The 13284-nt window shown below is 45.1% G+C and overlaps 1 protein-coding gene and 1 long non-coding RNA gene across 4 annotated transcripts in view; one reads left to right on the forward strand and one right to left on the reverse strand.

Moving 5' to 3' along the window:
• Nucleotides 1-2627: 2627 nt before the first annotated feature.
• Nucleotides 2628-10998, forward strand: LOC143333187 (uncharacterized). The gene is made up of 5 exons (XR_013078253.1): nt 2628-2905; nt 3172-3218; nt 5637-5688; nt 5792-5893; nt 10880-10998. It is a non-coding gene; the product is annotated as an uncharacterized LOC143333187 (long non-coding RNA).
• Nucleotides 4874-13284, reverse strand: part of LOC143333186 (rho GTPase-activating protein 7) — a 93893-nt gene continuing 85482 nt past the window's right edge. For all 3 annotated transcript variants that reach the window (XM_076751160.1, XM_076751159.1, XM_076751161.1), the window contains exons 15-17: nt 12132-12361; nt 10862-11035; nt 4874-5866 (exon numbers count right to left, since the gene is read on the reverse strand). In XM_076751160.1, the coding sequence (XP_076607275.1) occupies nt 5758-5866; nt 10862-11035; nt 12132-12361 (513 nt within the window). In that variant the 3' untranslated portion in view covers nt 4874-5757. The remainder of the gene's footprint in view (nt 5867-10861; nt 11036-12131; nt 12362-13284) is intronic.

The raw sequence follows: 13284 nt of genomic DNA on the forward strand, positions 1-13284 counted from the left end.
CTGGTATCCTTGTGGGCCCCCCTCACATGGAGACCCTGTACACCCCCCGAGTCCTACGCCCTGATGCCACACAGCTCTACATAGTACAGTACCCATGAGCCTCGGCTGCTGTCTCTGTGGAAGAAGAATCAATCAGAGGTTCAGCACGTTCAAACAGCTTTGTTGACTTTGTGAAGTGAACGCAGCACCGAGTTGAACTGAGTGAAGCTGCAGCTTGTGTTTTTTCAATTTTGCTTTCTAACACCTTAATCTTAGCATCTAGCCGCTGTTAGCAATGATTCTCAGCTCAGTGATTGAATTTTTCTTGTTGAAATGCACTTTGGGAGATGCAGTTGACTTCTACCCTGAACTTTCCACGGGCGTCTTGTATCTTCAGCGTTTCTTTTATCAAAGAACCAGATCGTTAATGCGGTTATTAATCTTTTACACTGAGAGGGCTTCATGCCGATCCAAGTCTTGGAAATGCTCCGGCTGTGAGTCATCAGACGTGGTCTATAGGAAAAATGAATGGACTTCAGGGGGAGTCTGAAAGAGCTCCTGACACTCTGTCAGCAGTGATTGGTTGACAGGTGATCGATCTGTTTCAGAGAAAGACATTTAATTAAACTTTTTCAGTAGTGTTACACATAAATCATTGATCTGTCAGAACAAAAACTCCTAACTCGACCAGTAAGAAGCTCCTTAGCGTTACTGTAAAATTAGCCTAACACGCCGATCCATGCATAGCTGAAGTGAACTGAGAGCTGTTCTTGGAGCGTTTGGAGAGCATGCATGGTTTTCTTTTGAAAAGAAACACTCTGAAGGTTTATCTTCAGCAGTCAGAGCCACTGAGTGCTGCTGGCATTGAGTCGTCAAAGTTTGAATAGACTGAAGTAGAAGGTTTTTATTTCGGCCTGAATATATAAGTAGATGCCTGCAGATGACTATATCTGGGCCTTATTAGCCGGGAAACACAATGGAACCACACCATGAAGCTTTACCCGAGTCCAAATTCAATAAAAATATGATTAAAATACCACAGAAAGTGAATATTTTGAATATGTTTTGATAACAGCATGTCAATGCTTTCTCCAGGAGAGGCCATTTATTATACACATCAAGATGAAGATCTGTGTTCATATTCAGGCCATTTATATTTTCACTGATTTCCTTGATTTGGCTGTAAAATACTCGCTGAAGCAGCATATCCTCATTTTTGGAGTTTCATTGGCTATAGGAAGCGCCAATCATCTGCACAATTGGTTTCAATTGGCTCGATCTTTACACAAAAGAATGAGGCACCTCTAATCCATGCGGACCCTCGTCGGCTGTGGACTTCACTGATCCGGTGAGGTGTCAGTCAAAAGGTCAGAGTGTAGCGGCCATTTTGAAACCATCCTGTGGCCTATGTGTCCACCGGATTGGATGGTCTGGCCCTGCGACTGTGACCAGGCGGGGCTTGTTGGAGTGTCGATGGGTGGATTTCTTGGAGACTTGGTGGGTGAGTGACCTCAGTTTTCTGATGTTTGTTTGTTGATGGTGTTGATTGTAGCTGTTGTTCTCATCGTGTCTTGAAATGGTTTGCATCTATTAACCCACAAGAATCTTTGTTTTCCAGTGACGTCTGACGTTCTAGACAGATGGGGTCCTTTAAAAGTTTTTTTTTTTTTTTTAGCATTGATTTATGCATGTTGGGTTCTGGTCGGTTTCCATGGCTCCATTTCAAATCAGGTTCAACACCTCTCCTGTGTTTCTTTGCCTCTGCATCAGGACCCCCGCTGTGCCAACAAATTGGTTTTATTGACATGAATGAGGAAGCTGCATGTTGTTTTGTTGTTGTTGTTGTTGATGCAGTGCCATCGTTGGTCTCACACGGCCTGAGTAAGAATGAAGGAAACACATCCTGCACCAGTGTTCACCGGCGTTGTCTCATTTTCTACAAACGGCTTCAGTCATCAGAATAAGTCTGGAAGCTTTGATCGCATAAAATTCCACAAATTTGAGCTCATTCAGAGAAAATAGTTTTGCATGCATTCCTGCTCTAATGGCTTTTCATAGCGCCCCTTGTTTCTCAGACTTATAGAAAATCGCATTTGGCTTGAGCTGCTTCTTATATACCAGCAATCACAGCCTTTTCCCTCCATGGCCTGTGTGAGTAAATGGGCTTTGTTTGCAGACGCTTGAAGTGCAAAGCAAACAAACCCACTTGATGAAGTTAATTATACATCACACACACTCCGAGGCGGCCTGGAAGCTTGTAATTGTGCAGTCTGCCTTTACCCAGCAGACAGTTGTGCGCTTCCACAGATATAAAAGTTGTATGACTCCAGGAATCGTCACAAGTCATACAATAGTTATTGGAGGAGTTTTAAGCCGTGAGGGGAAGACACGTGCTTGTCTTTGAAACTTCTGAAACATCCACACTCGTCTGCTCGCTCGCAGTCTCCCGTCATCACATACATCCCAGGACTTTCTGGCTCATCTCACGACCTTCTCAGGCAATAATTCCCACAGCATCCTCATGAAAGATTCATTAAGCTTTCACAGTCGGGGCCTTTTTTTTCTTCTTTTTGGGGTGGGTGGCCGCCGAGCTGCTGTTTGAAGGACAGTGTTAAAGGTGTTATGACAGTCGCTCCAGGAGGAGAAAGCCCGCCACGCAGCTTCAATAACACCTGCAGAAGCAATAACGTTTCCTGCCTCAACGGGACGGACGGATCTCGTCACCCGGTGGCCTCGGCTCATATTCGCTCCCTCTCTCGTGCGCCTCGGGGTGGATTAGAGAGGTGGGATGTCGCCTGTTTGAAGGCCTGAGTAGTTTGGAGCAGCTGCCTGTGGGGACTGAAGGAGCAGCGTCCTCCCTGCTGAGGAAGACGCCTCTGAATTAACATTCAAGTGGCATCCTGGTGGTGCAGAGCAGGAGAGGAAGGTAAATATTGATGTTTTCTCCTACTGTGTGCAGTCTAGAGCTACAACAATCAAATGATTAATCAATTAGTTGTCAACAGTTAACTATTTTGCTAATTGATTAATTGATTTTAGCCGTTTTTTAAAGAATTAAAGTCAAAATTCTCTGATTTCAGCTTCTTAACTGTGAATATTTTCGGTTTTCTGCTGCAGCTGCTAACAGCTTCCACATTGTGTCTGGTGTTACAGCTAATGTGTTAACAAACGTTTCCCTGCTTCCTTGTCCAGCAGATGCAGAGTAACGTGATCATCCGGCTGGAGTCCACCTGATCAATGTAAGTCCAGTATTTTCTCTCCTTTAAGCTCTGCTTTGGTCTCCCCCGACTCCAGAGAAGAACATCTGGTGCTTTATCTGTTAAATGCTCCACTGTGTTCAGCAGCTCGTCTCTCACGCCGTGTGCCTGCTGTTTGGTGCTGGGCAGGCAGTGCGCAGCGGGTTAATCAGAGCGTTCTCACTGAGAACAGCTGCTGCTGGAAACGAGGCTGACGAGAGCCGTGACGCTGAAGCGTGCTGTTAATGAGGGAAAAGAAGCGAACAGCTCTGGAGGGTCGGTGGTGATGATCACTGCAGCACTGCAGGCGGCGCCTTTCACGCCACAGTCCTTTGATTTAAGGTTAATATCACAAAAATGTTCTGAATGTGATCAAACCTGAGATCTGTTACAGACTGCTGTTTTCCTTTGACCTTTGACCTCGAGTTCATCCAGCGTTCACACCATGGTATATTAGCACCATATGGAAGGAACAGACTTGTACAGAAATTAAAGGTGCCTGCAGGCACTTCTGTGCTTCTGTTATTTGTAATTTGCATAAATTATTCCTTCCTTAGAATCGTGTTTAGACCGGGGCAGGATGTCCTCGCCACAAGAAGTATTTTTACATCGCATTTTGTTGCTCAGCATCTGTCTCCCGCTCTGAGTGCCTCTGCGCCGAGTGTTTATCAGCGATTCAACTATCTGATCTGAGATGAATCAATAAGATATGTAAATAAGCTTTATGCAAATCAGATACAAGTGGGTGTCGTGAGCATGAGAAAGGAAGACAGAGGTGAGAGTCTGGAGTTTTTGGAAGTCTGCAGCGCGAACGCAGCGCCTAGCTTATTAATCTCCTGTGCTTCAGTGGCGCAGTGTGGTACCTCATCTTCACACTGCCTGCTGGTTCCACCACCTTCCTCTGAAATGACACTCAGTAATCTGTTTGGCACTTAGACGAGTCACAGAGGAGGGAGAAAAACAACAGGAAACAGATTCGGAGAGAAATAAACATTTTAATTAGGTGTTTGGCACTGATAAATCGAGATTTCACACGCACACAAACAAGAAATTGTTTTCCAAAAGCTCAAAATTAAATACAGTTTGTATTCAGATAGAAGGGATTTGTACTTTGATATGCATTAAGTTAAATCATCTGAAATCAGACGTTTGAATGAAATGGACTCTGAAGACATTTACATGCACCCACTTGCCAACAATGACACTTTGAAATATGTAGGACAAGCCTACTTTGAAAGTGAAGTAACGCTCAAGTGCCACATGAAATAAGACGCCGTTGACAGGCACGAATAAATACAAATGTTAAAAAATTCAGGAAGTTGAGGGGAAAGTTGTCTGGTTGAATATCCGTCACAGCGGCAGAAAGCACACAAAAGGCTGGCCCCCCCAGCGGCGTGGCGAGGCCTCGGCCCGTGCTTCAAAGTCACGCGCTGCGGCGTCGTCCTGTGGAGAGGTAGATATCGCTCGTCTTTGAACTGTCACACGTGTCCCGTTACAGAACGGGTCCGAGTCACAGGGACGAATAACAAAGAGACGCTCGCGCGGCGGCGACGCTCTGCGGCTGGATCCAGCTGCTCTGCGCCACGCCGAAAGGGAAGTTTGACAAGAAAACCCCTCTGTGGGATTTCATTTCATCTTAACAGTTCTGCTCATGTGGCTTTGGTACGAGGATAATTGTGTCTGAGTGAATCACAGAAAAACATCTTTCTTTTGTAGGCGAGGAAACTTTCTCTGGTGCGAACGTGCTTTGTGTCTCTGAGCTCTTTTCGCCCAGAAGTCGGAGGTTTCGCAGGTTTTCCGGGCAGCTGGACCGGCTCTCTTTTGGTGACCTTGTTCCTGGTTGTCGCACAGATTCTGTCGTCCACTCTCTCCTCTTCCCGTCTTTGCTTTCTGCTGGTTGAAGTCTGTTTCCTGATGTTTTTCTGGCCACTTAGGCGCTGCTGTGTGTTCCCCCTGCCTCTGGAACCTAAAATTTGTGGTTCTCTTTTTCTTGACATATTTCAGGCAAAATTTTGGCAAATAACAAAGTCGGCTCCTGATCCCAATTTCACTTCATTGTCCACTTGTTCCATCTCGACCTTTTCCTCAGTTAGAAGTCAAATGAGGCCTCCGCTTTTCATCCTCCCATCAAAACGCTCTTTGTCAAAGCTCGCCATGGTTTGCCTTTTTTTTGTGAACTTGAGTGTGAAGCGTAGCAGACGCAGCAGGGAGCGCAGAGGTGCTGCTGGCAATCTGCAAGGTCACTGACAAAAAGTGAGCACATACAGCAACTCGAAAAGAGTCAAAGCCAAAGCGACACAAATGGTTTCGGGAAGCCATCCGAGGTCACCTTCCCTGCTCGCTGTGCTCTGGGCCACGAGTTTCACTTCTAAAACTCAGAGAAAGTTCTCTGACAATGATGCTGTCGTCCCTTTTTTCCAGCTTTCCACCACGAGATGGGACGGGAGGCCGTTAAACCAGTTCAGAAGTCGGGGTGAGTACTCCAGATTGGTGCAACGTCTGTAAATCATCCCGAGTCCTCAGCTTCCACCTCGGCACTGACTCATATCTTGGTCTCCTTGTGGTCTGCTCTGAAGGAGTCCCGGATGGCCACGAGACCAGAGGCCAGAAGATGTCCGCTCACTTTCCTGTACCACTCCTGCGACCGGCCTCTGGAAGATAAAACATGCAGAGAAAAGGTCAGTGAAAGTTTAACAGACGACTGCTTTAGTTTTGACAGCTGTGACGGGCGAGAAGCAGATTTCCCTCTGTTTTCTGTTTAGAGACGCGTGTGGATCTTCTGAAAAGGGTTGATGCAGACACCCGCGGTTTGCTGATGAGTGTTTTTCAGTCATTGTAACAGCATGTGTCTTGCATCCACATGCCTCCTGTCTCTGAGGTTAAATATTACATCTCTGTTAAAGACTTCTGGGATAAACCTAAAGGCATCGTCGCGTTCACTCATAAATAAACATTTCCCATGTATATTTTTAAAAAAGAAGTACTAACTTGTGTTTAGTGCCACACAGGTGTCACATTTTTCTGCTCTGCAGCTGTCAGCATGAAGACAGTCATACATGCTCGTTTAGTCAATAATTCCTCTTGCAGAGGAGCATCCTCATCTTCCTCACGAGGCGTTTTGAGTCGTCGTAGCAGGAGAAGCAGAAGTGTGGCTAATAACAGAAATGACGCACCAGCAGCTCCAGGATCAGTCGTGTGCCGGTTCACAGAAATGGTTTACTGAATGATGCAAGAGAGCTTCATCATTAGCATCATTAGCTCCACTCGTGTTATCTGTGATGTTTGTACTTCTACCCGTGCTACATGGTCTTTGTGCTGTCGCAGCAGCTGCAGGCGGATTCCAGTCCAAACCAAGTTTCTCACTCGCTGAGGCCATAACGTGTTTAATTTCCTCTGGAGGTGATAGGATCTGTTTCACAGGCCTGTACTGTAAAAAGCCCCGTTGACCTTGATGCTGTGGATCTGTTGTCTTGCCTTCAAAGCTAACAAGCACTTAAAATTAATGTCACAGCAAATAAGTGGGAGACAGCCCGGTGCACCGCGGACGTTAGCTTGAGCTCCGTCATGAGAGGAAATTAAAGGCGAGAGGAAGTGACAGACAAAGGAAAGAGTGAAGGCACTCATCCCTCCGGGTGTTTTCACTCCTTTCTTACACGATCGCTCTTGCATAAGAGGAGCATTGACGGGCCGATGTGGCTCAGACGCCTGCTGCCTGCTTGTGAAAGATCTTGGCATTGAAGCTTTCACTTGAGCACAAACTCTTTGTTGCTCTGGATAACAGTTTCAGCCAAATGCCTAAAATGTGATCGTGTGTACACTTTAACAGAAGCAGTTCAGCTCTCGGCTCGGCGTCAAAGGGAAGGCAGCAGATATTGCCAAAGCTGCAATAAACATCAGAAACTTATGGTCTATTTCTACGATGACAAGCATGCCCAGTGTCCCAGTTACACCAGTGGAAAAGTCACAGCCTGCAGGATTTCACTCGATGGAGGTGAAGGGTACGACAGTAAATGCAGCTCAGTCCACCAAAATAAGATCCTTAAATCAGAGTTTGATTTGGTCAAAAATAGTTAAAAGTTTGAGATGCTGAGTCAAAATTCGGATTAAATCAAAGGTTTGACTGTCTGGGTCTGAATTAGGACACGTGATCGAGTTTCCGAATATTTCTTATTTTAATGCGTGTGTCATCATTTTTAGCCACGCTAGCATTACAGCTCTATGGATCACATCCATGTTCCACAGAGGATGAATCCTACTGACTTTCACTAACGATCCTCTGAACATGAGGTCCACATTTATAGCTTTGAGTGAAACGTCTCAGCAAATATTGGATGGATTTCAGTTTGTCCAACACTTATTTGTTTATGTCTAAATATCTGCCGTCACATTCCCATCAGCCTCAGCTGCACTTTGTGTTTGCGCTAGTTAGCAGATGTTAGCATGCTTACACATAAACTAAGATGGTGAACGTAGCAAACATGATATCTGCTGAATCACCTTGTTAGCTTGATCTCATAATTTTGACTTAACAAGTCCAAATTTGGATTAACTCCTCAGAATTTGACTGACTGTGAGTTGAAACAAAGCACACCATAACATCTTAATGACAGGTGTGTACGATCACATCACTGTGCACACATTGAATCACATGTACTCGGCGTATTTAGCGACAACAAAGCGCGGTTTAGTGACAAACGATGTGCATTCTTCTGGAAAAGATGAGCCTCCACAGTCGCCTGTTATCAGCCTCTCATCTCTGTTTTCCAGCCCTCTGCCTCCCTGCGCTCTCCCTTATATTGAATCTGTGCAGAGGAAACTGCGTGCTCATAACCGAATTGACCAAATCTGCAGTTGCCTTCTCGCAGGCCGGGCTGCTGGAGAAAACAAACTACAGTGCAGTTAAATGAGATGCTATGAGCCCGGCCCTCTGCGAGAGAGCGCCGCCGCCGCCACCTGTTTTCTGTCGCACTGAGGTTCATTTCATTTAATCAGCTGAGACAAATAGAGCTGCAGGGCTCTGCCAAGAGTCAAATTGATCATGTAAGCAGCAGAAAATCTGCAGCAACTTAGTTTCAAAGGGCATGAATCATGAGAAGGAGGACTGCGCCTCCTCCTCGACTTCCTCCCGCTCATGCGCTCACCTTCAGGGAGGTTGTGATTGTGCTGCAGATGGATGCTGGCAGAGGTCAAAAACACAGAACAGGCTCAATTAAGACGGATGAGATGGACTAAGAGCTCTCTCCAGATATTTCTTTTAATAGGCTTCTCACGGCCTTAAATCCTCTCAGCCTCTCTGCAGCTCCCGCAGCTCACTTTGCCCTTGGTCTTACGTCTGTCTTTATTCATTAAAGGACCATTCTGCCATTTTAATGTGGACAGATTAACTAGAATTATCAGCCAGTGACGGAAATATGCCGTTTTGATTCGGCTTTGAGCGTTTCATTGGAAAACTCTTACTTTATAAACAGCAAACATTTCAGATTTTCATGCAAATTAATATCGTTGGTTCAAACAGCATGATATGCTGACTGATTTACATGGGGATTACTTTAACTGATTTTTTTTTCCAAGTTCATCCCAAGTAATGTAGTGAAACGTGAGTGTTTGGTTTGTCCCTTCTGGGCTCCTGTAGAAACACGGCGGTTTAACATGAGATCTTGCTCCCTCTGTAGATAGAACTCAGTCTGAGGTGATGAAAACAAAGTTCTGAATATTTTATTCCATTTCTGCCAATAGATCCCTCTAAATCCTACACACTGGACCTTTAACTGCACAAACTTAATGAACTGAATGATTTGATTATTGGTCAAAATATTACTACTACAGCTGCCAGCAACATGTCAGTTAGTGCTAAAAAAAAACAATTTTGTTAAAGTAAATTATAAAACGGAAAGGTGAAATCCGGCAATCTGATTGGCTGTTAACTGTGATATAATGAGCGTGTACCACAGCTACTATTCTGAAAAGCCTTATCACAGCATATCACTCCGCTTCAGGGACGCAACAATGTTTCCATGACAACAACCAAGTGTTACAGTACGCAGCAAGAAGTATCCGGTTTGATGTCTGTTTCTTTAAGGCGTTAACATCGAAACATGTTCAGGTCAGTCGGGATCAGACGGTGACACTCAGGGCTCGGTGGGATGGTCTGTCTCTGTCTGACTGAACAGCCTCATGGAAATGATATTTTACAATTCTTCAACTTTTAAAGTCATGATATTCAGGTGCCGCTGCTGCGTCTCCAGGTGTCTGCCGCGATGTCACATATACTCGCTTAATAAAGTCAGTGATCACTCAAAGCTAAAACTGTTAAAAAAAACTCCCATTCGTTGAGGTTTTGGGTGGATTCTTCCGGACCACTCACTCATAGTTAACTGAGGGGGGGGGCTCGCATGTTTACGTTACGGGCTGATTGTCAGAGAAGCAACAATGTTTCCATGACAACAAGCTGTCACAGCAGGTAGAAGAAAGTAGCTGCGGTGTTTTGACAACGTTAACAAATAGACTAAAGGAGTTGGATTCACATGTTTAAGGTTAACTCTCTCCTCCAGGTAGAGTTAACAATGGTAGAGCTGATTGGGCAGTGAGGCAGGAACAGACGACAGGCAGAGCTAACGTACGGAGAGGTGGGACTACTTTTCACAGCGGGGCTATTTTATTAGATAATATGTATTTCTGTTTAATTAAAAACTACATGAAAATTATTGTGTATTCCTCTTTCATATTGCCATTATTGGTAACCGTCTTATAAAAGCAATACATCACTTCAGTCCGTTCGGGGGGTTTTCGGCCCCCTACGCGTCGGGCCGAAGAACGCCCATCAGCTGTGGTGTAATGAGCGCATATCACGGCCTGTCGTGATGTACTGCTGAAGTAATCCAGGACTGGGCTGAAGACGAGGGACGAGGTGCGGTCAGCAGTCACAGAGACGGACGATATTCTACTGATATGTTGGGAGTTATAGATGAGGGCGTTCCCTCTGTAGAGACCTGCGTAAAGATCCTTGTAGGAGTGAGAGAACTTCCTCTGAACTGTTTCCAGTCAAGTCTTACGGGCCTGTCAGACCTCTGGCAGCCGTGATGGTGAGCGCAGACGCACAGTACATTTTAGGTGATTTTGGAAACATATTTTTATCTCCAGATTCATTTAGATCAAGATGTTTCTGCGACCTGCACAATGTTCAGTGTTCATATTTAATTTTTCACTGCTTTCAGAGCACAAACAAGACTCCATTCACCTCCAGAGGACTTTCAGACGTCTCCCAACATGGACTAATACATTGTCCACCAGCGAGGTGAGAACATTTCCTTCTCTATAATATTTCCTGTCAGTCTTTGCTGTCGACTGTTTGCTAACTGAGTCTATTCTGCAGTGATCCCTTCACATGCTGCAACATAGGGCAGCTTCATCCTGCCGCTGCTCCTCCTCCTCTTTCCTCCCCTGATAATTAAATAACTCCCTGCATCCTGGCGGTTATTCGGTATGAGTGTCTTACTCTTTTATCTTCTCCTCTTTCCCACGCTAACTCAACTTTAGCTTTCAAAGGCTCACATTTATCAATTAATATTTCTATATATTATATATTTCTATTTATAAAATGAGCAAAAATTCACTCCTTTTCCGTTCCTTCCCGTGTCCGTCCTTACCTGGTATCTGTTCGGCAGAGGTGCGTCAGTCGGGTCTTCCTGGCGCCGGTGGGCTCCAGCACGTAGAGGCAGGAGTGGACGTGGGCCCGAACCCCCTCCAGCAGCGCGTCGGGGTGCTCCGTGGATACAGAGGACAGGTACAGAGGGCCGGAGGACGGGTCTGCCTGCCAGGTCCTGAGAAAGAGCGAGCATCATCAGGATGAGAGTCCCAGAAAAATGACCAGCCACACTGCACATTACCTGTTTACTGTCTGCAGCTCTGACTTACACAGCTGACATTAAAATAAGAATGAAATGGCCTGCAGACATTTGACTGATGCTGATAAACACATCAGAAGACAGAAAATAACTGCTCGCTGCTTTGGTTTGTACAAATCACAGTCATAAGTTTCCCACTGACATCTATTCAAACTGTTTCCAGAGATTGTTTTTCCACAGGAAGGAGACGACACGCCGCAAAGATCCCGTGGATGAACTGAGTTTGGGCTCAATCATACACACCTTAGAGCATGAGGACACCTCCAAGGCTGTTTTAACGGATGAATAAAGATCAGATGAAAACCAAAGCGCTGTCTGTGAATGCAAAGCTTCTCATTCCTCTCTGCCATAGAGCTCCATTGTTGTCAAAACCTATTGAAACACGTCCCACATACACCATGCTGCTGACCCAAATGCTCTCTAGAGCACCAAATGTGGATTACTCCGCCGCTGAAAGTAGTCCCCAACAAATGTCCCATTTCCCTCTGATTAAGACTTCGGTGAGCGGCTGTTTTAGGAAATTGCGAAGTGTTTTTTTAAAGTGTGTGGTGGGAACCAATGATCTTTGAGTTGAGAGCCACAGACAGGAAGCATTAAGAGACGGACTATGTTGTTTTTGGTAATTTTCTGGGATTTGATAACAATAACATTTGTGTGTGATTTGCTTGTCTGAATGCAGAAGTGTTGTTCCTAATGTTTTACTCAGGGGTAACTCAAAGTTCATGTTGGCTGTCACAAAGAGACGCGATAAGACAGAGCTACACGGTGTGATGTGATCCAGCTGCAGACACAGATACTGTCATCTCTCATCTGACTTCAGGGTTGGATTAAAATTTCATCAACCGCGTTCAAACCTCTCGCACACAAAACACTCTGCTGTCTCCGACTTTAAATCAAACCGACGTTTTCAGAGTATTTTTGGCTGTGACTTGTCCGTCCTCGCCGCTCTGTAGAGCTCAGCGGGTTAAGACCCAGAGGCCCAAGAGGCTTGGGGCTCGCTTTGCCTCATTACCTGAGCAGCAGGTGTTCCTGTGGGGGCCGGGCGTCCGGGCAGTGGCCCTGGCCCTGGAGGAGGTAGCGGTAGACCTCGGTGTCCTTGGACAAGGTCTGGATGACGGCGGCCCGACGCAGGCTTCCCTCCCACAGCTCCTGCTCCCTCAGCAGCCGGTGGAGCAGCTCCTTCTGGGGGGCCTCCACCTCTACGGAGCCGCGCCACATCCACAGCGGGCAGCCGTCATCCATCTGCAGACGAGTGGAGAATTACAATTCAATGGAGCCATGACTGCACTGTCCGACCCTTCTGTTGCCCTCAGTGAATTTGGATTTGAACTACTGAAGCCTTATGGTAGCTCATTACATCTTTGCATGAAGGTGGAGGAAAGGCTCATTCAGGGGCAGCGTGGACGAGGACACATTCAACATGTGGGCATTAAGATGGGCTTGAAAGGGGTTGAAGCACCAAACGTGGACTGCAGCGTCCCTGGTTCACGTCCGACTGGTGACTTTTGTTAGGTCTCATGTTTGTCAACCAGTATAAATACACACCATGTGTACCGCCATGTCAGTGTGTGCTGGACATCAACACACACAGACTGCTTTAGAGTGTGTGATGCAATACTAATACAAAACTTCTTATTTCTCATTTTCGTCATCTCTACTGTCGCGATCTAATAAAGGCAAAAAATGCCTGAAGAAATTATTAAAATTATTAATAAAATGAGAACATTAATTCTTTTTCATGTTCTTTTTAATTTCCTTCGTCCTGATCACTTCTCATCTCCTTCGTTTTCTTTGCTCAGTTTTTTTAATTATTTCTGCAGAATCAGTCATATTTTGTCTTTGTGCTCTAAGTTCGATGGTCGTTATTTTTTTTGTAGAATTTTTTTAGTTTTAATATTGTACAGTATTTATCAGGTTGTATTTTTTACTTTTTTCAACAATCTTTCATTTGTTTTTTTGTCCCTTCCTTCTTGCTGTAGTTCATCCATTCTTCCCTCTTTGCTGCCTTCGTTATTTGTTTCCATAATTAATTCACTCATTCATTGTTCATTCTTTCCTCCAGATCACGATATATTAATATTATATTTACTAAATAAAAATCTCCATATTTTACTCTACTGCAGTTAGTAAATGAGCTCAAACTAAACTTTTTTTTTTTTTTTTAA

Source organism: Chaetodon auriga, chromosome 15 (genome assembly GCF_051107435.1).
Source record: "Chaetodon auriga isolate fChaAug3 chromosome 15, fChaAug3.hap1, whole genome shotgun sequence".
Lineage (NCBI taxonomy): Eukaryota > Metazoa > Chordata > Actinopteri > Chaetodontiformes > Chaetodontidae > Chaetodon > Chaetodon auriga.